At 36.5% G+C, this 26038-nt stretch overlaps 1 protein-coding gene across 3 annotated transcripts; it reads right to left on the minus strand.

Moving 5' to 3' along the window:
* Positions 1 to 11084: 11084 nt before the first annotated feature.
* On the minus strand, positions 11085 to 25817 carry LOC120075498 (ubiquitin carboxyl-terminal hydrolase 26). Of its 3 annotated transcripts, none has more exons than XM_039028946.2 (15): positions 25510 to 25817; positions 24574 to 24671; positions 23893 to 24443; positions 22603 to 22858; positions 21583 to 22337; positions 21118 to 21226; positions 20762 to 20940; positions 19117 to 19401; positions 18835 to 19042; positions 18104 to 18172; positions 16238 to 16465; positions 14606 to 14869; positions 13709 to 13850; positions 12856 to 13052; positions 11085 to 11449 (listed from the first exon to the last, which is right to left on the minus strand). In XM_039028946.2, the coding sequence occupies exons 3-14, from the start codon at positions 24435 to 24437 to the stop codon at positions 12958 to 12960; spliced, it is 3135 nt and encodes a 1044-aa protein (XP_038884874.1). In that variant the 5' UTR covers positions 24438 to 24443; positions 24574 to 24671; positions 25510 to 25817; the 3' UTR covers positions 11085 to 11449; positions 12856 to 12957. The 3 variants fall into 3 exon arrangements, with proteins under 3 accessions (XP_038884874.1, XP_038884875.1, XP_038884873.1); XM_039028947.2 differs by having other exon boundaries at positions 16238 to 16440; positions 23893 to 24489; XM_039028945.2 differs by having other exon boundaries at positions 23893 to 24489.
* Between the last annotated feature and the right edge of the window lie 221 nt (positions 25818 to 26038).

Genomic DNA, 26038 nt, shown 5'->3' on the forward strand with positions numbered 1-26038 from the left:
AAGTCGTCTGTAACAGCACGAACTATCACGAATAAGTGAACAGCAGCGGGACGACACCACCAAAATGGAGCCTTTTGTATTCTCGAAGTGAGAACCCAAACTGTGGTCTTTGGTGAGTTTGGTAGAGGTAGGAGGAAAAACAAATCGTGTAGATGATAAGCAAGTAGGAGAGAAAAGGAAGCTATCATATAGCTAAATGCTTATCTTTTGCAAGTAGGAGAGAAAAGGAAGCTATCATATAGCTAAATGCTTATCTTTTAGAAGAAGCTACACGATCGTGTAGGTTTTACTATGCGATTGTTTAGTAAAATGTGGACAATTGTTTAGAAAAACACGACACACTATGCGATCGTTTAAGGACTATCTGCGATCGTTTAAGTGCGAGGTGTGCGATCATTTAGGCGTTAAACGACTATCGTATAGGCTCTCGATTTATGCAATCATATATGTTTCCACATCGATGCCAATTTTTCGAACCTTTGTAAAAAATGAAACTAATTTTCAATTTATTCTTCGATTACCATAACCGAAGTGGCTGCTCCCACTAATGCACGTCCGAGAGAAACTTTAGGTCAATTATCATATAATTAACCAATTTAATAATTAATAAATATAATTATATTATATTCTTACCCTATAGTTTGATATCACATATCTACTATAGTAATTTCTCCTTTACTTGATATAAATCATATTTATATCTAATTTCCTCCAAAGCAATGTATCTCATACATTTAGCCAATTATATCATATATAATTAACCAGTCCAATTATATCATATATAATCAAACTTCCTCTTGTCAATTTGAACATTTCAAATTAACTCAAATACCGATTCTCGACTTTATCCAAGCTACCCAGGGGACCTAATAGACCTGTAGCTCGAAGCTCCGACAGTCCGTGAATAGCTGACTAAACTCTTTAGCCACGAGATCCACTATCCATTAACTGTCAGACATTCCACTAAAGACCAACAGTTGAACTCTTCTTACCACAGATATATTCCTGTGTCCATCGGATGTAACTAATCATGAGTATAATGACCCTTTACAGATGCTCATAAGTACAGCTGGGTCAATTTACTGTTTTGCCCATGTAGTTACATCTCACTCCTTAAGTACTACTGATTCCTCTAATGAACAATACAACATAGTCCAACTATGTGTGAACACCTCTCGGGCCAAGAGAAGGTGTGTGGCGCCACATCGTTCAAGCTCTGGAATCAGCCCTTAAGGGAGTTATCTATCTACTTACCCCTGCTTCGGGGAAGGAGTAAATTTCATCTTGTGTAGCTGAGTTCCCAGCTCCCAAATCAGACGAATCCCCAAAATGGTAGGTTTGAATCGACGACAGGAGTTCCCAACTCACTCAGGATTAAGGTCATGTTACTTATGGTCATCCTAGTGAAATGAAGTCTCTGTCATGAACGATGTTATATAATGACTTCGTGGTCAAGTCTTATACGAATTCTTTGTATAGAACGCTCCCGCTGGCATGTCCCCAACACGAATGATTGGGATCAGACCATCTGTGACAAGTCACAACACTTGTGACCATTCCACAAAGCGGGTCGCATCCACAGCGTTACAAGGATAAGGTTTCCCTCATATATCCATATACACTCAAAACATGATCCACTTGTATGTCACCACATACATGCTTAAGTTACATACAGATAACCAGGAATTTTATGTTTATTGGTTTGTGGTAAAGCACATAAAACATGCAACTGAGCAAAAAACAAGATGTGAAGTAAATATCATATATTATACAACACAAGCGTTCGTACAAACTGTTTACAAACTACAGGACATGAGATTTTAGGGCATCAACCCCAACAATCTCCCACTTTTCCTAAAGCGAAGTGGGACGTACATAAAAATAGTACAAAACAATTAACTAGGGCATAAAAGCCCAGCACAAGAAAATCTCCAACTTGCCCTAGTCCAGTCGCGCGCGATCCTGTAGACCCATGCTCTGTAGGTGACCCTCAAACACTGTAGCCATGAGAGCCTTTGTAAACGGGTCAACAACATTGTGCTCTGAAGCGATCTTCGTGACGATCACGTCCCCTCGATGCACTATCTCACGGATCAGATGATACTTCCGCTCTATGTGTTTGTCGCGCCTGTGACTCCTCGGCTCCTTAGAGTTTCCCTCTGCCCCACTATTATCACAATAGAGGGTAATGGGCCTAAACATATTTGGAACAACTTCCAGTGTTGTCAAGAACTTTCTGAGCCAGACGGCCTCCCTAGCAGCTTTGCAAGCAGCTACGTACTCTACCTCCATAGTAGAGTCAGCGATGTACCCCTTCTTAGTGCTTTGCCACACTACAGCTCCTCTGTTAAGAGTAAAGACTGATCCTTATGTGAACTTGCGAGAGTCTTTATCAGTCTAAAAATTCAGAATCCATGTATATAATAAGGATCAAATCCCTAGAACCATACATGAGCATGTAGTCCCTCGTTCTCCGAAGATACTTAAGGATGTTCTTCTCTGTGGTCCAGTGACCCTAGCCTAGGTTAGAGTGATACCTACTAACTATGCCCACAGCGTAGCAGATGTCTAGACGAGTACAGAGCATCGCGTATATCAAACTGCCAACGGCAGACACATATAGGACCCGTCTCATCTCCTCAACCTCTTGAGGCGTCTTAAGACACATGTCCTTCGATAAAGTGACTCCATGCCTGAATGGCAGTAGGCCCCTCTTGGAGTCCTGCATCGAGTACTTGAGCAACATCTTGTCAATGTATGATGCCTGAGACAGTGCTAGCACTTTGTTCTTTCAATCCCGGAAGATCTGTATACCTAGAACAAACTGAGCCTCTCCCAAATCTTTCATTTGGAATTGGGTCGGTAGCCAGTTCTTAACTGTAGTCAGTAGACCTACATCATGTAAATGGTCTTCTCAAGATTGCCATTTAGAAAGGTCATCTTGACGTCCATTTTCCAGATCTCATAATTATAATAAGTTGCAATGGACAGGAGGATGCGGATCGACTTTAACATGGCAACATGCGAGAAAGTCTCCTCATAGTCGACTCCCTCTACCTGGGTATAACCCTTTGCCATAAGTTGAGCCTTGAAGGTCTGTACCTTCCCATCAGCACCCCGTTTGCACTTGTAAATCCATGTACAACCTATAGGTCTTACCCCATCAGGCTAATCTACAAGATCCTATACCGAGAAGTACATCGACTCCATCTCGAGATCCATGGCCTTGACCCATTCATCCCAGTCAACATCCACCATTGCCTTCTGATAAGACAACAGATCATCAACGTCGCCATCTGTTACCATAGCAAGGATTTCCGTGAAACTTAGATAGCGAATGGATAGGTTCGCAACCCTCCCACTACGTCGAGGTTCCCTCAACTCTTAAGGTGGAACCAACCTACTAGATAAACTCCCATCAACAACTCTTGTTGATATAGCAGGCTCTTCAACAACTCTTATTGAAGTTTCAGTAGTTTCATTGGAAAGCTCATGCAACACGACTTTGATTCGTGGACTGTGCTCCCTTATATGATCCTCCTCTAGGAAAGTAGCGTTTTTTGAAACAAACACCCTATTTTCCATCGAATCATAAAAAAAAACCCCTCGTGTACCTTTGAGGTAGCTACAAAGAGGCATAACCTCAACCGTGGTTCCAACTTCTTGGGATTAACCTCAAGCACGTGTGCAGGGCAACCCCAAATGCGGAAGTGACGTAAACTAGCTTTACACCTCTTCTATAACTCTAGAGGTGTTCTTGCAACACTCTTGGAGGGAACATAGTTAAGTATGTATACCACAGTCTCCACTACGAAACCCCAAAACGAGTCCGATAAGGAAGTGTAACTCATCATCGAGCAAACCATGTCCAACAAGGTCCTATTTCTCCTCTCCGCTACACCATTTTGCTGAGGTGTACACGGCGCTGAGAGTTGGGAAACGATTCCATGTTCTATCAAATAGTCCTGAAATGTCGAGTCCATAAACTTTCCACCTCAATCCGATCGAAGTGTTTTGATTCGTCTATCCAATGCATTTTCAACTTCAGCCTTGAACTCATTGAACTTTTCAAAGGATTCAGACTTCCGTTATATAAGATAAACATACCCGTACCTGGAGTAATCATCAGTAAAACTAATAAAATACTCGTAGCCACCTCGGGCTCGCACATTCATAGGACCACAAAGGTCAGAATGTACTAACTCAAGAGGCTCCTTGACTTTATAACCTTTTCAAGTAAAAGGTCGTTTAGTTATTTTACCCTCAAGGCAAGACTCGCATACTAGTAAAGAATTTTCTTCTAACTCACTTAGAAGTCTATTCTTCACCAATCTCTCAATCCTATTGAGATTGATATGCCCTAAACGTAGATGCCAAAGTTGGACATTTTCTTTTGGAGAAATTCGTCGACATTTTGATTGAGTTATAGCAGTTTTATACAATTCAGTATTATAGAGGGAATTGATGGCTAATGGCCTTAGCATATATAAATTCGATTCCAGATTTGCATTACAAATAAAAACACCATCTTTATGAATAAACACTTTATCCACATTAAAAGAGATAGTATATTTACATTGCAATAAACACTTTACAGAAATTAGGTTCCTCTTAAGTTCGGGAACAATATATACATCATTCAAAATAAGAAACCTATTCTGTAAAGTTAACTAGAGCCCTCCCACTGTCACAGCTAAGACGACGTGTCTGGTGCCTACTCGCATCATCATCTCACCAGTCTCCAGCTGTCGCCAAGATCTAATCCCCTGAAAAGAAGAACAAACATAGTTAATGGCGCCCAAATCAATTATCCAGGCTGAATCATCATTCTCCACTAAATAGGTTTCAAGTACAAGTAAATCATATTTACCTTTATCGACCTTGGTCTTAGCCTTGGCTGCTTTCCTCTCTTTCAAATATCGAGGACAGTTCCTCTTCCAGTGTCCATCCTGATTGTAGTGGAAACATTTTTCCTTTTCAACCGGTGGATGCCCCCTTGGGACGACAGACGGTGGGTTAGCAGGCGCCTTCCCTTTTCCCTTACTACCCTTCTTCTTCTTCCCCTTTACAGAGTTAGAAGTAGAAGGTGCAGACTTCGTTCCTGAGGTCCAACCTCTATGGAACGTCCTGGAGGATGAACCAACATTTGTCTCACCCTTCTTCATCTCCTTACTTTTCAGTAAAGATTGGTAGGTCTACAACTCGTTGAGGAGAGTTGTAAGGTTATATTTCATTTTGTTAAAAATCACATTGCTAACAAAGTGCAGAAAGCTCTCCGGCAAAGAATGCAAGATTATGCTAACCTGGCTGCCCTCATCGATAGTAGATCCATTCAACTCCGCCATATTAAAGTAGACCATTATGTTAAGCACATGTTCATGAATAGAGGTTCCTCCTTCCATTTTGGAGTTGAATATATATTTAAGAGCCTCATGCATAAGCTATTCAGACAATTGTCCAAACATCCCCGCAGGGACTCCATGATCTCACGCGCTGAGACCATAGACTCATGTTTCTTGGCCAAGACTTCAAAAATACTTTCCAAGATGTAGGCTTGGGCCTTCTCATTCGCCCTTGCCCATCGCTCATATGCCTCCCAAACATTTCAAGTGGCATTTGGAGCGGGAATAGGAGGACAGGCCTCTATGAGAGTAAACATGAGATCCTCTGATTAGGATCATCATGATCATATGTTTCCATATTGCGAAATTATCGCCAGTTAGTTTTTCGACGCTTAACAAAGCCAACGTGGTTATTGCCATTTTGAAAAAGAGTTATTGCTGAAAATACGAACAAACCTTTATCAGATTTTGCTAAACCACTTTCCAATCAGTTTTGCAAAATAGTTTCAAGTACCCTAAGTTATAGACTTCTATTTTGCAATGATGCCCCAGTGAGGCAGGACAAATGTCACCGGTGGGGTGATCAGATACCCCTTCGCTGGGATGAGACATTCTCACCATTAGGCAGAACCAACTCTTAGAACTGAACCTAACATCCACCATTTTTTTGATCCAGAATTGTTAACCTTTAACAATTTCGTATAAGTGTAACCCCTCGCTTTCGGTGCCAGAGTCCCACCCTAATGAGCCCACCATATGGAAAAGGCAGATTAGGACAAGATACTAAGTTACCTTATCCTCTTACAGGAGATCAAATAAAGAGACACACAAAACTTCCATCCTTTAGGGGGATACTCCCAGGATGCCTCGAGGCGATGCGTAGTAACTTTATTCAACCTAACGATGGAAACCGAGGGATATGCTATCGCACTTCTCACTCTAACTTACTATGAACACTCTCTCCATCCACCTTGATATTGACCTACCCAAACACCATCCATTAGGGAGACACGCCAAAGGTGCCTCGAGGCTGAGGGTAGATCTCATGGTGTGGACTATTTAGGAGAAACGTGAAAGGTTTAAGTGAAGCATCTTATGCCCAAGTACCTCCCACTGAATGTTCTACCTAGCACTTTCCGTCTTTTTAAACTCTGCTCATAAACAACGTTTGTCTATGAAATATGAACAAGTTCAAGTAGTCACATTTAAATATTTTAATGGACTGTTCTTAACTTGCATGCAAGCATCAAATCTATCTAATTCACCTTTCCAGGTAAGTTCCCAGGTAGGGATGTTACATTTCCGTCAACTTAAATACCCCAGCCTAGACAGAACCCATCTTAGACAAAAGGTCCCTTATAGATAGATTTGCTACATTTTAACTTTTTATTAGTCAATTTAATCCTATTAAACTAAATAAAAGATTAAGACCTTAGGGTTGCTAATCATATTAGAACCGTGATCTTAGGTCTATATGATCCAAGTTTTAAACATTTTAAAACATGAATTAAACCTAAGTGAGCATGCATGTCTTTCTTATTTCTTTAGTTCTAATTTCTCTTTAACTTTTAAAAAGAAACAACTAAAAAAACATTGCACACAACGAGGTGTTTATAACAATTATAAAGTAACATATGTGTCATGCTTCATGCAATGTCCGGTCATTACTATACATAACTTTTATATAAAGCGTAATAACCAAGCAAACATGCTATCATTCATCCTTATACTATAACAATTATAATATAAAGATGATGCATGTCAACGCTTTTTATGCATGCATAAATATAACTTTTATATTATATGATGCATGACCATGCTCTTACATAATTAAATCATGCTTCTCTAAATTATAACAATTACAATAAAGAGATGATGCATGACTAATGCATAACCTAAAGTGGGATTTACTATATGTTCATACCATACGACATATAAAAACCATACATCACATATAATAAATTAAGGATTAATGGACCGAGATGAGCCTTTACAAAAAATGGGAATGAAATAACCCTATCTATTACATTTTCCATCGAGCGAATCGGGTCTTGAACCGCCAGGAGGACTCCATCGTGTAGTAAACGCCGAAGGTAGACGATTGCCCAACACGCACTAGACAATAGACGCAAAAAACTAAACGGTCGCATAGACGACAACGAGGCTATGAAGCTTGATCGTCTATGCGATCGCTTAACGCGGCGACAGGTAAATGATTGACCTTGCATTACTAAGAAAACGTTTAGTCAGTAACTAAGCGATGAAGCTTGCTGACCTAAACGATCGTCTAGTACGCGTATGCGTTAAACAATACGTGAGCATCCTGTCGTCTACACGACCCGATACTCAGTGATCGCTTACCTCATCGTCTACACGACGCAATCAACCTTTGATCGTTTCCTTCCTCGAAGAACTGCAACACTTGCTCCAATTTTGTTCACGAACGACTCAAAACTCAAATAGATTTTGAATTACAAACTCGATAATGATTATCAATGCCCAAAAACGCAGAGGCCTTTACAAACAACCGCAAATGTAAAAGAATTAAATCAAACCGAGGTTAACATCCATGAAAACATCCATTACTCCGCACATCCACAGTAATTTAATAAATTTAAACAGGGCAGACATGCACCCACCAAGAATGTATATGTAATTCGTTGCAATAATGAAATTGGAATATCAGAACCTGGCTCTAATACCAATTGAAGGAACTCTTAACGAAGAACATCCATGAGCGCATTCGGATCTTTCTGATTGCACCGTGACCGAAATACAACATATACATTCTAACAGACAGTTATGCAATTTACACTAATTATAGGCATGCTTTGAACAATAAAAAAAAAAAAAAAAACAAAGGGAAAGAGTTCTCATACCAATTGAAGACCCTCTTCAAGCTTGGAACTCTGACGCAGCGGAAGACCTTTACACAATCTCTATCGCCCAGCAAACAAGTTGTCTTTAGCAGCATGAACTATCACGAACAAGTGAACAGCGGCGAGGACGACACCACCAAAATGAAGCCCTTGGTATTCTCGGAGTGAGAACCCAAAGTGTGGTCTTTGGTGTGTTTGGTAGAGGTAGGAGGAAGAACAAATCGTATAGACGATAAGCAAATGGGAGAGAAAGGGAAGCTATCATATAGTTAAATGTTTATCATTTAGAAGAAGCTACACGATCGTGTAGGTTTTACTATACGATCGTTTAGTAAAAGGTGGACGATCGTTTAGAAAAACATGGCACACTATGCGATCGTTTAGAAAAGCTAAGCGATCGTTTAAGGACTAGCATTCGATCGTTTAGGCGCGAGATGTGCGATCGTTTAGGCACTGAGTGACTATCGTATAGGCTCTTGACTTATGCAATCGTATACGTTTCCACACAGATGTCAATTTTTCGAATCTTTGTAAAAAATGAAACTAAATTTCATTTTATTCTTCGGTTACCATAACCGAAGCGGCTACTCCCACTAACACACGTCCGAGAGAAATTTTAGGCCAATTATCATATAATTAACCAATTTAATAATTAATAAATATAATTATATTATATTCTTACCCTATAGTTTGATATCACATATCTACTATAATAATTTCTCCTTTACTTGATATAAATCATATTTATATCTAATTTCCTCCAAAATAATGTATCTCATACATTTAGCCAATTATATCATATATAATTAACCAGTCCAATTATATCATATATAATCGAACTTCCTCTTGTCAATTTGAACATTTCAAATTAACTCAAATACTGATTCTCGACTTTATACAAGCTACCTAGGGGACCTAATGGACCTGTGGCTCGAAGCTCCAACGATTCGTGAATAGCTGACTAAACTCTTTAGCCACGAGAACTACCATCCATTAACTGTCAGGCATTCCACTAAAGACCAACAGTTGAACTCTTCTTACCACAGATATATTTCTGTGTCCATCGGATATAACCAATCATGAGTACGATGACCCTTCACAGATGCTCGTAAGTACAACTGGGTCAATTTACCGTTTTTCCCCTGTAGTTACATCTCACTCCTTAAGTACCACTGATTCCTCTAATGAACAATACAATATAGTCCAACTATGTGTGAACACCTCTCGGGCCAAGAGAAGGTGTGTAGCGTCACATCATTCAAGCCCTGGAATCAGCCCTTAAGGGAGTTATCTATCTATTTACCCTGCTTTGGGGAAGGAGTGAATTCCTTGTGTAGCTGAGTTCCCAGCTCTCAAATCAGATGAATCCCCAAAATGGTAAGTTTGAATCGGCGACCTAACCACTCGCACCCATACAAATCAAAGGACTGCCTTCCATGGCAGGAGTTCCCAACTCACTCAAGATTAAAGTCATGTTACCTATGGTCATCCTAGTCATCCTAGTGAAGTGAAGTCTCTGTCATGAACGGTGTTATATAATGACTTTGGTGAAAACATATATTCTTAATAAAGAAGTTAATTTGAATCTCCACTATATAGTTAAATTATAATTTATAAGGATTCCAAAGATAAGTAATGTGTCTAATTTCGTCCAACAAATATTTATAATCTTTTCTATAAACTACAAGCCACAAAAGTTATTGTGAAAAATTAAATCCTTATAATATTTTCTATACTATACAGGTCGATGACAAACGTTGTTGTAAACAAATTAAAGTGTGTTGATTAAAATTTAAATTTAAAAGGTGTGTTGATTGAAATTATAATTGATTCTCAATCTGCTTTCATTTTTGGAGTTCTTGCAAATCTTAAGTTTGACACAAATAAGGTCTAAGATTGTGTTGAATGAGAATTTTCCAAAAAAATGTGTATATAATTTTTATTAGTATTGCAACCAAAAAAATTTGTCATTAAAGTCACTTTTAGGAACTATAAATGGACATCGAGTAAATAATGTTAACTCAATGTTTGAAAATAGGAAAATAAATGTTCAAGAGATTAGCATCTTACCATTTTGTTAAACAGAATTTTGGATAACTAATATGAAGATGCTGAACCTAACTCAACCTACATATTTCATAAATTCACCACCAAAAATCAGTCTAAAAGAAATACTTCAACTCTAACCAATAAATATTCATAAGCTTTATATTACAACTTTCAATATCAAGATAGGGTTAATAAACTCCTCATGAAGCAAAAAGATGAATATCATTCTTCAATTGTCAAATTGGATTGGGGATATTGTTTGAGATATAATGGTATATACTGTTAAATATCTAATATGTTTCAGTTATGCCCATGAAGTTTAAAACCATCATATCTTCATATGGTCTCTTTTAAGTGTACTGGATCTACAGTTCCTCTCTCTTCTTCCTTCCCACTGACATTATTTAGAGAAACATGTTGAATTTAATCACTCAACCAAATTCAAGATGTTCCTTTCTTGACATTAAAATTGTGATCATTTTTGGAAGAACTGGGCTTGATGGTTAGAACTAGTCCCAACCTCATTTTCCCATTGAAATAATGCTTTAAAATCTAACTTAAGTTCATGTTTTTCTTTTCAACAAAGAATGCATCCACCCTAAAGTCCACAGACAGAATCTAACCAGGAGTTCATGATTTTCAATCAACATGATTCAACATGCCTTTAATCATTAAAACTAAATATCACATTCTAGAACTCAGCTCTTCAGATCACATTAATAAGCATAATTTAAATCTCTTAAAAGTTGAAGCGCACCTGAAAGAAAATCTTTGTCCGTGTCAGGAAGGTCAGATCAGGTGAGACGGAAACAACTACAAAGCAATGGTCCTTATCTTATTCTCTCCTGATATCTAGCAGAAGAAAGACAGACTTGTACACTGTAATATTGCATCATTACCACTAAAACATTTTATACATCATGTAAAGGAGCAATCAGCAAATTCAAATGTCCTTGACATTTTAAACATGATATACAGCCAACGTATGTGAAGAAGGAAAAACTAATGACTAGCTCTGTGGTTGAGGCTCAATCAAAATCTGCAGCATAATTTTACATTCTGTCTTCCGTAACATCGTCCAAGCAAATCCCAAACCAATTTATCCCACAGTCCATTTTATGGCTCCCTTCTCTGATTACAGAAAACACAGAGTTCCTCTATCCAATTCACAAGCTGTTTCTGAAAATGGTAGCAGACTCTTAAAAGGTAAATACATAAGCAGTTTGCAATATGAACGACACAACTAACTGACTCAATAACAAATGTTTTGCAAGATTTATGCATAGATACAATGCAACGTGTTAAAAGAATAGAGTGGACTGGAAATTTAAGCATTTCGGTTCAACCAATACATGAAGTGCAATTCATCCAACAAAAAGTGAATGTTAAAGGCATAAGCTTTGACAGAATATGACTAGAAATAAATGCAAGGAGATTATAAGATCTACACGCAAATACAGGGCAGACAAGACTTTACCTTTTGCATAGAAAACCTTCACATGGAGGTTTTAGTAAGGTCCAATATAAACGAAAAGAGATTCAAATATTTTAAGTATTAGGAATATTAAGAATTTAAACGTAAAATGAAAATTGCTTTTATTTTTCACTATTGCAACACAAGACAATGGAGTTCAAAAAGGCTATTAGTTATGATTTGGTCACAACTTGAATAAGCCTTTTTTTTTTGTGGATCAAACAAGGTTATATTACAAATTCAGTCTCCACATATAAAGTTGTCTAATAGTCTTGAACTTCAAAAAGTGTTGATAGATTCACTGAACTTTGAATTCTGTATCCAATAGATCTCTCAATTTTAAAAGTGTCTACTGGTCCTTAACTTTCAAGTTGGTGTTCAATAGATCTCTTAACTTTCAATTTTAGGTCTAATAGATCAGTGACCTATTTATCGTTTATTTAAATTTGCAGACATACCAAACACAATTTAATGTTTAGGATCCAATTAGACATAAAATTCAATTTTGTATTGATTAGATGAAATTAATTAATTTATTAAAAGATGTGAATAATGTCAAGGGCCTATTACACAAAATTGAAAGTTGACTATCAGATACATAATTAAAAGTTCAAAGATCTATTAGACACTTTTTAAAGTTTATGAACGAAATCAAGTTCAAGGACTAGACTAAATATGTAATTCAACCATCAAATAATCTCCAGACTTCATCATGTTCATCTCGTTTGAGCAGAAATCATTATTACACCATGATACACCAAGGTCCATTAACCAATCCTTGAGAATCTAGATATTCTATAATAGCAGCAGAAGCTTTTACGACAAAATTCTTTCTTTAGATGAGAAATCATATATTCGGAAAATAAAAAGATCATGGAACAGCCTAAAAGCCAAGGGTTTGCCACCCCCGCCAAGAAAAACACCTAATACAAAAAAGGCTTCCAATCTAGGCAGACCAAAACAAACTGTGGTTTCCATGAGAAGAAAAAAAGGAAAAAAAATCTGTGGGTTCCATCCATGTGGTTTTCAGCAACTGTGACAAGATTCACTAGCACAATAAAAAATCTAGAAATGGCAAGACTTGAAAAGAGACAATAAAGGTGCAACTTACATCAAAATGCTGAGCATAGGGCAATAGTTTTTTCCCTCATTATGAACATCTACAAAATTTTGTAAATACAGGCAGCAGGAGCCCCTCATGTTTCAATGCTTATTAAACAACTTCAGATGAAACATTAGCAGCCAAAAGCGTTCCACGAAACCCTTCCTCAGTATGTTGCACGTTCATTTTGGGATCAGAAAGCTCATCTGTCCATGACAACAATCATACAAGTCAAGAACATTAATGATCAATTTTTTAAAGATATAGCTCCAAAATTATTGAAAACCTATGAGAATGCTAAGAAAGCTGTAAAATACAATGCCATGATTCCAGGCATGGATGGCAGTAAAACGTATTACTTTGTTAGAAGATCATGGTTCGCTGCAGTAACAGACTTGGACAAAATAACAGTCACTCACTGTCTACAGTAAGCCATCAATGCCCCAAAAAAAATCTATAAATGCAGATGCTTCCACTTACATAATTGTGATGATTGATGAAACTAGATTAAGAGAGGCATGTTATATCATTGATGGGTCCTCGGTGAATAGAGCTTATCCAAGAATTCAGTGAGCAGGCAACATACAGAGTTAGTATATCTAAGTGCACCTAAATGAAGAGCACTTCATGACAATGGCCAACCCCAAATCTGGATTTATTACCATTACACCTTTCCCTTCCCATAGGAATGTTTGTTTCTAAGTTATTTTTCAGTTTATTATTTTCCCTTGTTTCCGTGGTACATAAATACTGAAAAATATCACTTCAAACCACATCAAAACAAAAGGAGAAGAAGTTGCATGATTTGACTGATGTTTTTCAACTTGAATTATACAACTTTGAGCAAATAAAATGTGATTACCAGCAATATCTCGATGCTCATGAATCTCAGAATCCATTACCCATAGTTTGTCTCCAGGAAATATATTCTTGTCCGCCAAAGTATCAGTTTCTCCATCAATTATCCTATTACCTTTGCGAAGTATCTGGTTTTCCTTCACAACCTGCAGAAATCAGTTTTCTACTTGAATTCAAAACATAAAACATAATAATTATTTTTCCATTTTTAGTTGGTACATATTTTCAACTTCTTTTTTGAATCATGAAAAGTTACAATATAAACGTAACAGACTGCCTTCAGAGGTTTCCAAAAAGACATCCTGAATAGTATTAATTACATTAGGGGAATTAGTATTAGAAAGAGCACTCCAAGAAGTTGCATTATTGCTCATAATCAGGATTGTTTAACTTTAGTTGTTGGGTTGGGAAATTTTTCCAAAACTTGGTTCACCAAAATGCAAGTTCAAAGAGGGGGAAAAAAAAAAGAAGAAGAAGAAGAAAAAAGAAGAAAAAACGAACAAACAGGAGGGAGGGAGTGGTTCTCCAGACCTACAGTAACTGCCTATGTACGGGAAAAAATCTAAGTTTTCCCCACATAAATGTCTTAAAAGATCGAAAAAAGTAGACTATCTCTGGTTCTGTAGGATTATCATTGAGGACCTCGTGTATCTTTAGTCATAGGGCTCACCTCTCAAGACCCTTGCTTTTCTGTCAGACACTCGGAGTGTATTCTAAACTACTTGACTTTCAGCTTATTTCCAAATCAAAGCTACTTGCTCTAAACATGTGAATCAACATCAAATAAAACATAAATAAATAAATTAAATATTTAAGCACACTATTCAAGCATGGAGCATGAGAAATAGTTTCAGCAAAGCAATTCACAATCACTATATGGCATCTGTTCTGTAAAGCTTACCCCAAAACATTCCCATATCATCATTTTTAACTGGTACACTGATGTCGAACCAGAAACTTTCAGATTCACAAAATTCCCTGAATTTGTCTTCCTTGCACGCTTTGAGATTCGGCGATCTGGATCAACAGTAGACTCGGGGGCTTCCAAAATTGATTTTGGAGCTTCCTTCCCACGGGAAAAATATACACAAATATCCTCTCCAGTATAATTTAGTTTCTGCATTAGCTCGCAGCTTTCTCGTTCTCCTATACATTCTTCACATATCTGCTCCATCGACAGACCATTCAGGACCAATGAAGCAAGCAAGATTTTTAGTATTAAGACAAGAAGTTACATATCACAAGTTAGTTGAGAAATTCAACCCATTTCATATCTAATCCATAACAATTTTCTTTCTTTAAAACCTATCAATATATAATTAATAGATGATATGTATTGAGAGAAACAGAAAACTTCTTCTTAAGGTCAAAGAACTTCTTCTTAAGGTCAAAGAAAGGGGAACAGATCATATTATGTATTTACTTCAAGCTTTATTTAGTATCTAGCCATTAGTTTGTAATTCAATATGCAAAGGTAAGAGAATTTGACCATATGATCAATTGCCTTTGCCACTACTTCTTTAAAGATAAAAACCGATCTACTAAGTAGTTTCTCGAGAACGTTAATAATGAAAGGATTAAAATATTGAATCTTGTGATTTCAGTGCTGCCACCAGGGGGAGAGCACCAACTCATTGTATAAGAACTGTTGGCAAAAAGGATAGGGGAGGCAAGAAAGCTCCTCGACCAAAATGGTTATACAAATCTTTAACCATAAATTTTACATGCCATGGGATCCACCTCTCGGTTCCAAAAATTCTTTTCAGCCAAAAAAATGAAAATTTTCAGAAGGAAAGCTTCTAATGTGCTTGGCTAAGAAACTTCTATGAGATATTTGGTTGTAGTAATTGAAAAACTTTTTGAAATGTTTTAAGAAGCCTAAATTAATTTTTGTAGTTTGTTTGTTTAATAATTTCTTCTTAGTGTTTTCTCTCTAAAGCTATAGCAAATATTTCCTCCACCTGTTCAACATGAATTGAAGAGTTATTCATGAACTCCTTAGGCCCAGGGCTTGGAGGATATCTCATCATCTCTCCCTTCTGTATATTTCATTTTGTTTGATGAAAAGCTTATCTTTTATTAACAAATATTACAATTAAGGGGCTCAAGGGGTCGATGGAGGAGCTATTCTTCCATTTGCCCCTTCATAGGAAAGAGTTGTTTTTGTGGCAGGTTGGGAAGGAGTTGTTTCTGTGGCAGGTTGGAGTGTGCTGTCTTGTGGGGCTTGTGGAGCAAGAGAAACAATCAAATTTTCATGGGTAGGGGAGATTTCCAAATGTGATGTTTGGTCCTTTTTAGATCTCTTGACCTCAGTGTCTAGATTTTTTTTTTTTTTTTGTAATTATTACTCGTTAAGTCTTATTTTACTTGATTGGAGCCTTTTCTTGTAGTTGACTCCCTTTCTGAGGGCTTTTTCCATTTTTATAAGCCTGTGTCTGCTTTAATATTTTTCTCAACGAAAGTCGAGTATTGTATTGCAATTAAATAATAATAATAAAGAGAGAAAAAAAAGTCCTAGAAAATGGAAGATTACCTCAGGATCGGTCTTAAGTAGAAATTGTTTGAAGTCCCCATTGTTAACTTCATCATTGGAACAGAGATCCTCTTCAGTCATTGTCTTCTCTTTGGAGGATCCATCCATATCATTCCCTACACAGCTACTTGACTCAACCACGGCAGAGATGCCGCATGCCTCACTACCTTCCCACTCTTCACAGAAAAACTTCCAGTCGTTCTCTGAAATGATTGTTAAAACATCTGCCTAAAATTGAGGGAACAAAAAAGAAAGACGTAAAAAAATATGAAATGTAAAGGGAAAGGATTGGTTTTAAATTCATAAGATTTATAGTCACATGATTGACCATGAATGAGAGTAAATTTCAGAAATTGTGTAAAAGAAGTTGCAGTGTATGATTTGAGAAAAGGAAAAAAAAAATCAATTTTGACACCAAAACTTGTCGAGTTCTATCTTAAATCTTCAACTTTAAAGAGTGTTGCAATTGACTCTTTGACGAGTTCTTGCTTCAAGTACCGTAAAGAAAAGTTCTCTTATATGTTCAATGAACTTTAACACTTATATACATTATGAAATTAATAAAATTTTAGGGAAGAATGGGATAAGAGCCCTTTTTTTGTTGCCAAAATTTATGAATTTTGGCAAAGTTACTTAATGGTTAATTCGTGTATGGGTCAAAGTTTTTTTTGTGCAAAACTTTATTTTACTAAAAGTAATGAGTTTATAAAGATTCTTTCACTATTTTTGTCAAAATTAGTGGGCACGTTAGCAAATTTTGAAAAATGGGTAAAAATTTCAACACTTGTTTAAATTTAGGGGTCCAATTTGATTGAATTGAAAGTTTAGGGTGGTCCAAATTGATACAACCTAACAAGTGTCAAAAATTAATTTTTTCCCCTCAAAACAGAAAAATATTTAAAACATTAAAATAATAAAGAAAAAGTAAAAATAAAAGAACTCGAACATTATAAAACAACATTTCCAAATGATTAATAATAACTGAACTCAGAACTATGTGGTGTCTATGTAATCAAATAATTTTCGAAGACCCTATGGCTCAACATGACCAAAGCTTTTTAAAAAATAAAAAAATAAAAACAAAGTTTTTATTATCAAAAGAAGTTTACAAAAAGGAGAGATGAGGTATACCCCGCATGACACACCAAATGGTTACAAAAAAGAAGTCCAACTGGTGACAATCTGAGAGTCGTTATAGTTCCAAAATAATTTAGAATCACTATACCAAGAAGAAGCAAGTATGACAAGATCTCAAAACACCACCCTATTGGACTCATGGTTGTTGAAGATTCTTGAGTTTCTTTCAAACCAAAGTCTCCAAAGGAGAGCAAACACCCCACTCCACTAAAGCATCTTTGCATGCCCTTTAAAGGGCGTACGACCAATGAGCTGAGGAACAGCTTCCAATGCTCTAATATGGAAACTCTGGTTGGAAAGGAATACTCATTTTTTCAACAACTCATAGGACTCTTTTGCCTCCCTGCTTTTTTTTTTTTTTCTTTTTTTGGTATCGATAGTGTTCAGGCCAGCTTTTTTTTGCTTCCCTACTTCACTAGGATTCTTTCTGTAGATTTATATTTATATTGGTGTTGTTGTTTTAATATTTTCTCGATTAGTCTCTTTATACTTTTGATGACCAAGTGGAAGAGCTTTCTGTGACCCTCCCACGGGCTTGTGGGCTATTTTCTCTCTTTTTACCTTTCATTTATATATGATCTCATTTCTTCCCAAAAAAATAAGAAATAATATATATATAAAAGTAAAATAAAATAAATAATGTTGCAAGGAAAAAAGATTGTTCAAGAAATTTCTCTAAGATATAAAGAAAAGATATTGCATTCAAATAAACTTGTGCAGTATACTTACAGCGGACTTCTGCTGCACCGTACCACGTTTGCAGATCAGCTCAGGAGGTCTTTCAAGGAGGCGTGAATGCTGCATCCAGATGCATGTACATGAGTCAAATTAAAGCAATCATTCCAAAATTAGAAGAAAAACAATTCACACGAGCTCAAGCTAAGAGAGTAAAAGATCTGAAACATTGTATTTATAAAAACTATCTTGATTACTTTTTACTTGTACCAATAATTCGTAAATATATGAATCTTTATTATCTCCATGATTAATAGATTTATATGATAAAAGATTGTATATTTATATTTAATATTATCTTTTTTCATCAAATCCTCATTTTTGAGGATTGAATGCACCCCTATAGTCCCATATTTAATCATTCCTTTATGTCTTACATGAACATACTTTTTTATATACAATAATATTCTCTAATGTATCTTCGTTTCAGTTACCCCGGCAAAGGACCAAAAAATATTGAACGATCTAATATTAGAAGGGATATGAATATAATGAAATTCCTTGATTGGTTCTTAAGATAAATTATCATAAGATCAATAGAAAATATTTAGAACAATGCTTCACAATCATAGTCAAATTGAGCCAGAAGAATTTCCTTTCTTTAAGCTAAGGTATAAAAATTTGAATAATCAAATAACACCATGCATTCTGAATGCTGCCTAAAAATATTTTACTGGACGGACAATCAACAATCGAAAAAATATCAAGTCAGTAAGTCACATTACCTTTTCACACCTCAGAAAATTGATCACGCCATCCAAATTTTCAGGCTTCTCTACAAATGAAGCACTCTTTCCACTTGCATTGATGTAGTTTCTCCACTTTGAAAGCCATGACGTAGGCACCAAATAATACTTGCAAGGCAGAGAAAGTGGAATGAATTTTCCAACGGCTAATCTTTCGTGATTTTGTCGCTGTTTAAGCTTCACTCCTCTGAAAGATAAAACAGGTTAGGTCATTCTTCAAGCAAATCAACTAAAAAGTTCACTTGAACATAATGAAATGACCTTATAGAATCTTCCATAACTGCCACTTCAGATAATTCCTCACTGCACAGAGAACATTGTATTGCATCTGAGGGAAAAGTTGGAACCCCTGTAGGATCATCAGGTTTTACAGCTAATGCATCTTCATATATGAGAAGCCAGAGATCTTCTGGAACCAGCACTCGCTTAGCTCCAGCAGCTTGCTCTGGCAAAAGTTGTCCATGAGGACACTTGATTGAGGCCGTTGGTTCAGCATCAGCTTCAGAAGGAGCATCAAGAATTTTCCTTTTAACCCACTGTTGCAACCTACAAGTATGATAGAGAAGCATGAATGATATATATGGCTGAACAGTATTAACTCAGAGATCAAGGAAACTGCATAGAAGTTTTAGACACAGTAACAGACAAAAGCACTATGGAGGGAAGTGATTGTGGTGGCTCAATAGGGTTAAACTTTAGGTGACTGATGGTCTACTTCTTCACCTCCTCAATTTCTGTACAGGTCCTCAGATGGAGTATGGACATCTTCAAAATGAAGAGGCTCCTTGCTCACATAGTCAAATTGGTGGTGAGTAATGAAGATAATATTTATTTTGGGAGGATCTTTTGATTGGCGATGCCTATTTCTCTACCACTACCTAGAATTTATCCTTTTGATGAACAGCAAGAATCTCCAATCAGTCACGTCTGGAATACTGATTCTTCATTTTGGGGAGTCAAATCTCAATGGAAACTTGACAGAGAAGTTGCAAAGTGGTTTCCTCTAATGAAGATCGTGAACGCTTCTGTCTTCATCACTTTCAGTTTCAGGATTGAAGGCTTTGGCTCAAAAGACTCCACAGCTAATTCCAGTTGCAAGCCTATTACAACATAATCCAAAGTCGATTGTCAATTTTTTCAACAGGATTTGGACAAATTCCTATCCAGGGAAGGTCAAGATCTCGTATGAAAGCTTCTTTCGGATAGCACTAATACTCGTGATAAGGTGCCAATGTAAGAATACCAAAAGATCTCTCTCTCCAAACTGACATACTGTGCAATAAAACCAAAGAACTTAAGACCACCTTTCATCTTTTCTTTGATGGCTTCTAAATTATAGCACATATTTTTTATTCTTTCAATTGACACATGGTTATTCTCAGAAATATCATTAACTTACTGTATATATTGTTTTGATGATAAAACTTTCAAAGCTGAAGCCAAGACCATCTGGATGAATCCAAGTCATGTCCACTTCCTTTTGGATTTTATGTCTTTAAAGAAACCATAGAATTTGTTTACTGAGATGGTAGATTGTTTTCTGTTTTGAGGGATCGTATTGCTCTTTTTAACTCTTTCTTGATCCATCCAGACATTTTTGTAACCACAAATTTTCTTCTTCTCTCTCGGTTAATTGGAAGGTTTTAACTGCAGCTTCCAGAACTCAAGTTGAAGCTTTCGTCCACCCTATTTTGTTGCAATAGTTTCTTCCTCAAAATAAAGTAATACACAAGCTTTCAAGATAAAACAACTACAGTCGTGAGAACAGCAAAATTTCAGGTAAGAAATGAAATCAACATATAACAAGGCCACAGAAGTTCAACACTCAAGCAAGAAGCAAGTCCAATTTTTAAGAAGCATCACCAAAACAGCATGACAAGAGAACCCAAGAATTTTGAAACAATACCATGTCCTAGAAACAACATATGCTCCATTTGGATAATTGCCCGAAAGTGCACTTAATGCAATTTCTTTCATTGATATTCTTCGGTCTCTGTAGCTGTCAGCACAAACTACATTTCGAGCACCAGCAATAAGGCAATCCATACAGATATCTTCATTCGTCAGTTTCGGGCCCCCATCATACTAAATTTTACAAGAATGCAAAAATATTAGTCAGCCATATGAAAAAAAATGAATTCAGTGCTAAAAAGAACATCAAGAACAATTTAAGTACCAAGAATCACACAAGGATGAAATCCTAATTCCAAGGAGAGATATACCAATGCGTCAAATTCTATATGGAACAATTGAAGCATATACCTTGGAGAATAGCTTATCCCAAGCCTTCATGGACAATCTCTTTATGGAGGTTACCTTTGACATTGGAACTTTTCCGTGCAAACACTGTATAGGTGAATTATCAAGAATGCTGCAAACCATAACAAAGTAAGGTGTAATAAATAAAAAGAAGCCAGATATCCCTGGGAGTTCTCAAGCAGTTGAATTGTCACAGAAAAAAAAATACAAAACCTTGAGGAGGCAATAATAGAAACATATGATTCCCATGCATTACTTATTTACAGCACTTAGCATCTCCCATACGGTTTTCTTTTTTTTATTTTTTATTTTATTTTTTATTTTTTATTTTTTTTGCAGTGCCCTTAACGATGGATTTAGCTGCCTAACTACTTTTTTATTAAAAAAGGGGGAGTGGAGGAGAAAGAAGCCCATAAACACACGATCATCAAGCAAGTGGAAAAGTAAATATATTATTTATGTACTTACGGTGGGGAGACCTTATCAGCCCATTGGCGAAGCCAGTCTATGGAAATCCAACAAAAAGGTTCCTCAAGTGAGTGAACAGGGGCTTCAGACAAAATTGATCGGACCTCTTGTCTCCGATCATTGATACAACCCAGTTCAACTTCCTTCTTTGATTCATATTCTTGGCAAGCTATAACATATGATTCATTTAAACTACTTATCTCATCACACAGATGTGATGGAAGAAACAGACCGTCCTGGAAATGAACCATGTTGCCTTCTACTTCTTTACTATTAACATTACAGTGAGTAACTCCATTTGTGGCCTTCCCCGTGCACCTTAAATTATACATCAGCATATAGGCATCATTAGATGAAAAGACATCAGTGGGACAAGGGACACCAGACTCTGTTGATTGCTGAAGAACCCCATTCGATGTATTCTCTTCAGCAGTAGCATTTACTTCTTCCTTGGAACCCAACGGAACAGCTAACTCAGTTCTAACAGATTTAGAATTAGCATTTGATGATTTTTCTCCAAATGGATGATGACCTAATTTGGAGACGTGTTCGTCATCAAATTCCCACCACTGCCCTGTAATTTCATCCTTGATGTGAGCTATGTAATGGCCACTGTTGACAGCAGTACCTTTATGAATCAGAACTGCTGACAAGTCATATATTGATTCAGACTGAGAAGACTCAGCTAGCCTCTCCCGCATATCCAACACTCCAGGAAAAGAAAGTGCAGATGTGATTTTCTTCTTTGTTGTAGTCTGCTGACACAAAGCAACGATAACGACCAAAAACGCAAAGGAAAAGTTAAAATGGAAATAAGCAAAAATCAACAATATGAAGCAAATATCATTAGTCAGATCTTTTATTAACATATCACAATTTTGAAAACCAACGAGGAAGTTCAATAAATGGTCTATATTTGACAGAATGAATCAACGTGAAAACACACATTATCTGGTGATTACTTCTCAAATGACATTTAGCTACTGACAGCTAATTAAGAGATGTGATGATTTTCAGTACCTTTGGAAGAAAAACACATCGCTTAAGCTGAAAATTTAGAACAGGGGGCAATGTACGTAGCTTGATACTGCGAGTGGCATTAACTCTGGATTTACATGACTCACAAAAGTATTGATTATCACCATGAAGCTCTTCCACACTAAGATAATCATTTAAACTTTCATTTAAACTTTTCAAGCCCAGAACATTCAACTCCAACTCATAGAAATCCTCCATTTTGGAAGAGGCTTCTGAATCTTTTCCGCACTGTGAGCACCTAAATATGAAGCCAAGATATCATTGTCAACTTAAACTTAAATCAAAGAAAACCAGTGAACAAACTTTTAGAGTTTTTTTTCCTTTTGATAAGAAAAAAAAGACCATATATTGAAGAAAATGCCATACAAAGAGGGGAGATGAGAAACAATTTGGGAGGTTCTTTTATTTCCCCTAGAAAGAAATGCATGAGAATCTAACTTCACCTTGTCCCCCAACCCTAGTCCTACCAACATAAACTAAAGAGATCCAAAAAAAGAGATTTCCATAATAAAAATAATAGTAAGCAGGTCTCTAGAGGAGAGAAAATTTTCAATTCAATAATATCACATCCTCCACTCATTTTTACTAATGATGTGATCAGGGGCACCATCATAACATGAACAACTACAACTAGTTCATCACCATGAAATGTTGGAGCCTCCTAAAATTCAGAATGGTTAGGAAACTGAAAGAAAGGACAATAAATCAATAAATCAATGCTTTGTGCATAAAATCAATCAGTAAATTTGGGGCATAGCTTCATAAGAGGCATAATAGACTTTAGACTCGCTGAACAGAGAATCAGCGACCAATAAATTGAAAATTGAAAGGAAGCAGTAGCTAGAATCCAAAGTGACCATATCCTTATCAAAATAAATAGGCACCAAGTGGTATATTTCAAACTAAAATCACTGGTTCAACCAACGATTCTAGCCAAAAACACACAACATAGATTTCTTACATGCATAGCTAACTAGATCAAAATAAAGAACTGACCATCAAATTAATCATACAATAGCGGAAGAAACAAATATGATACAGACTTACAGTGAACAATTAAACTTAATAGCATACAACAGTTTGAACTTGTCAAAATGGTACGTTATTCGAATATGGATAATTTACATGATGAAGGTACATAAGAGATATGAAAGAATCTATAATCAATCAATCAAAAAGTGAGAGAAAAGAGAGTTACAGTACAATAAAGCAATCAAAATATTAATTAGTAAAGTTATTCAACTAAACATTGGCAAAACAATTTCTACTTACGTAGTTACATGAGACACGCTTCCACGAAAAAGATCTTGAACGACAGTTTTTGCTTTAGAAACCTTTGAGTGACTCAAGCAATGCTCCAGTAGAGAAAGAAGCAAAGTCAGGAACTCATGACTATCCTGCTGGACTCCATTATCTAACTCCAATGTTTTTATGAAAGGGAATGAATCCACAAAAGCCATTTTACTGGCATGGAGGAGAGCAAAGAGTCGTACAAGCTGATCCAGAACTGGATTTTGTTTAAGAACATCTGACTCCACAGAAAATATGCCTTCCCTGAAGCACTTGTTCATGTATAGACACTGAAGGATGCTATTGGCATAGCATGTTGCACCAAGATTTGTAAGACCAGCAGGAAAGTCGGGAGAAGTCCGTTGATCCTTGGAAGGATCTGAACCAAGAGCCTGCACAATTTCTGAAATCTTTTGCCATAGTCCAACCTTCCGGCTCCCAGTAGGAGGTGGAATCAGCCCACAGAAACAATTTGGGTTATCCTTAGTATTCAACCGGCATCCTTGACAAACTGGCTTCCAGATCATATAGAGCTGGTTGATGTCATCGTTGGTTATTGTCCCAGATGAGTGAATTTTCCTGTAAATGATTTAGCTTGATTGAAAACTCCTTAATACAGGTTACAAATCCGTGCAACAAAATGGAAATCAAAATCATTATTACCTCAATAAATCAGAGCTGTTATCAGCATTATCCTCTTGTTTATGCCTTTTGTTCTTGCTACGTGTAGTCGGTCGGCTCATCTTGAAGAAAAACTAATTCTGAATACAAAAATAACACCATTTCAACTCGTTGTAGTATTCATAAAGTAGAATGACATCTACAACACATTCCGATTCACGACAACCAACAGGGGTGCCAAATATTGAACGTCCCAATGCTTTATATAAATATGGAAACTTATACAACCCACCAAACCAATCTTGGGCCGAAGTTATAAAGGAAATAAAATGTTAAAAATAAGAAGAAGAAGAAGAGAACTGCCAGCCATATTCCACTTCTACTGGCAAAAATAATCGTCCATGTCAAGTCACGAAATGTACTTTGAAATATATGATCATTTCACGAAGTTAATCAAAACTCTGCTAAAGAAAATAAAGAACACACAGGCTTAAGTTCCTTAACTAAGTCGACAGTCTTTCAATATTTCTAGAGACTCATAAGCATAACAAAATACATGATCTTCTAATTTCTTTAACTGGGGGAAAATCCTTTAGATAAATAACTTCCTTCAACCATGGATGTCCACTGTAACAAAATTAACAATGAAGGAGAAAAATGAAGCACCCACATAAACAAAACAAACCTACATCGAAATAGAGTCCTTATAAAGAACCCCCCATCCATCACCGAGTAAATTTCCCGAAAAAGTACAGATGAAGATAATTTCCATTGGCAAACACAACAACGCCCACAACATTCTGTAGTTCAAAATTAGGGGGGGAAATACGCAACAATCAAATGACATAGAAATTGACTAAAAAAAACGAATAGGGATTATTGCCCACGAAGAAAAACGAAACAAAACCCACAAAGAAAAAAAAAACAGTTACAATAAAAGAGTGAAAATTATCCTAAGAAAAAAGTTGAGGGGTTTACCAGGAAGTGGAGAAGCTTGGTGTGAGCTGAAGGTAGAAGAAGATCAAAGACAGAACGACATGAAATTAGGAGAAAAACAAGAGCTCTGTCCCGGTGATTGGAGATTGTGGGCAGCAATTGTTTCGATTAATCTGTGAAGAAGATATGTTGTGCCATTGTTTAGAGTGATTAAATTATGAGAGGAAAAAATAGTGAAGAGAAAGAAAAGAGAGAGGTTGCAGGGTCTGTAATGGGTGAAGGGTCAGACGGGTCAGAGGAACAGAACGGACTTCAGGAAGAGAGAGAGAGAGTTTGAGAGGGACAACTGTAAATTTATTTTCTATTTTCTATTTTCTTTTATAGACTTAAATTTCGGAGCCTTCGAAACATCGGGTCGGGTCGGGTCGGGTCGGACGCTTACCGTTTCACCGTCTTAATATTTTTCTTTTTTCTTTTTTCTTTTTTGTTACATATACGTCGGCTTTTGATTTCCAAATATAGAGAAATTTATCCAATCAAATTATGACGACATTATTTTATGTGTTTCTTA

The sequence above is a fragment of the Benincasa hispida genome, chromosome 4 (genome assembly GCF_027475165.1).
Source record: "Benincasa hispida cultivar pf3 chromosome 4, pf3_genome.v1.1, whole genome shotgun sequence".
In the NCBI taxonomy this organism is placed as follows: Eukaryota; Viridiplantae; Streptophyta; class Magnoliopsida; order Cucurbitales; family Cucurbitaceae; genus Benincasa; species Benincasa hispida.

Excerpts from the sequence above, each read along its gene's own strand:
- LOC120075498 (XM_039028945.2), bottom strand. The coding sequence starts at position 24,653 with ATGAGCCGACCGACTACACGTAGCAAGAACAAAAGGCATAAACAAGAG. Across the intron at positions 18,173-18,834 it reads ATTTTCTGAGGTGTGAAAAG|CATTCACGCCTCCTTGAAAG; the intron begins GTAATGTGACTT and ends ATCTGGATGCAG. Across the intron at positions 14,870-16,237 it reads TACTTAAGACCGATCCTGAG|ATATGTGAAGAATGTATAGG; the intron begins GTAATCTTCCAT and ends TCGATGGAGCAG.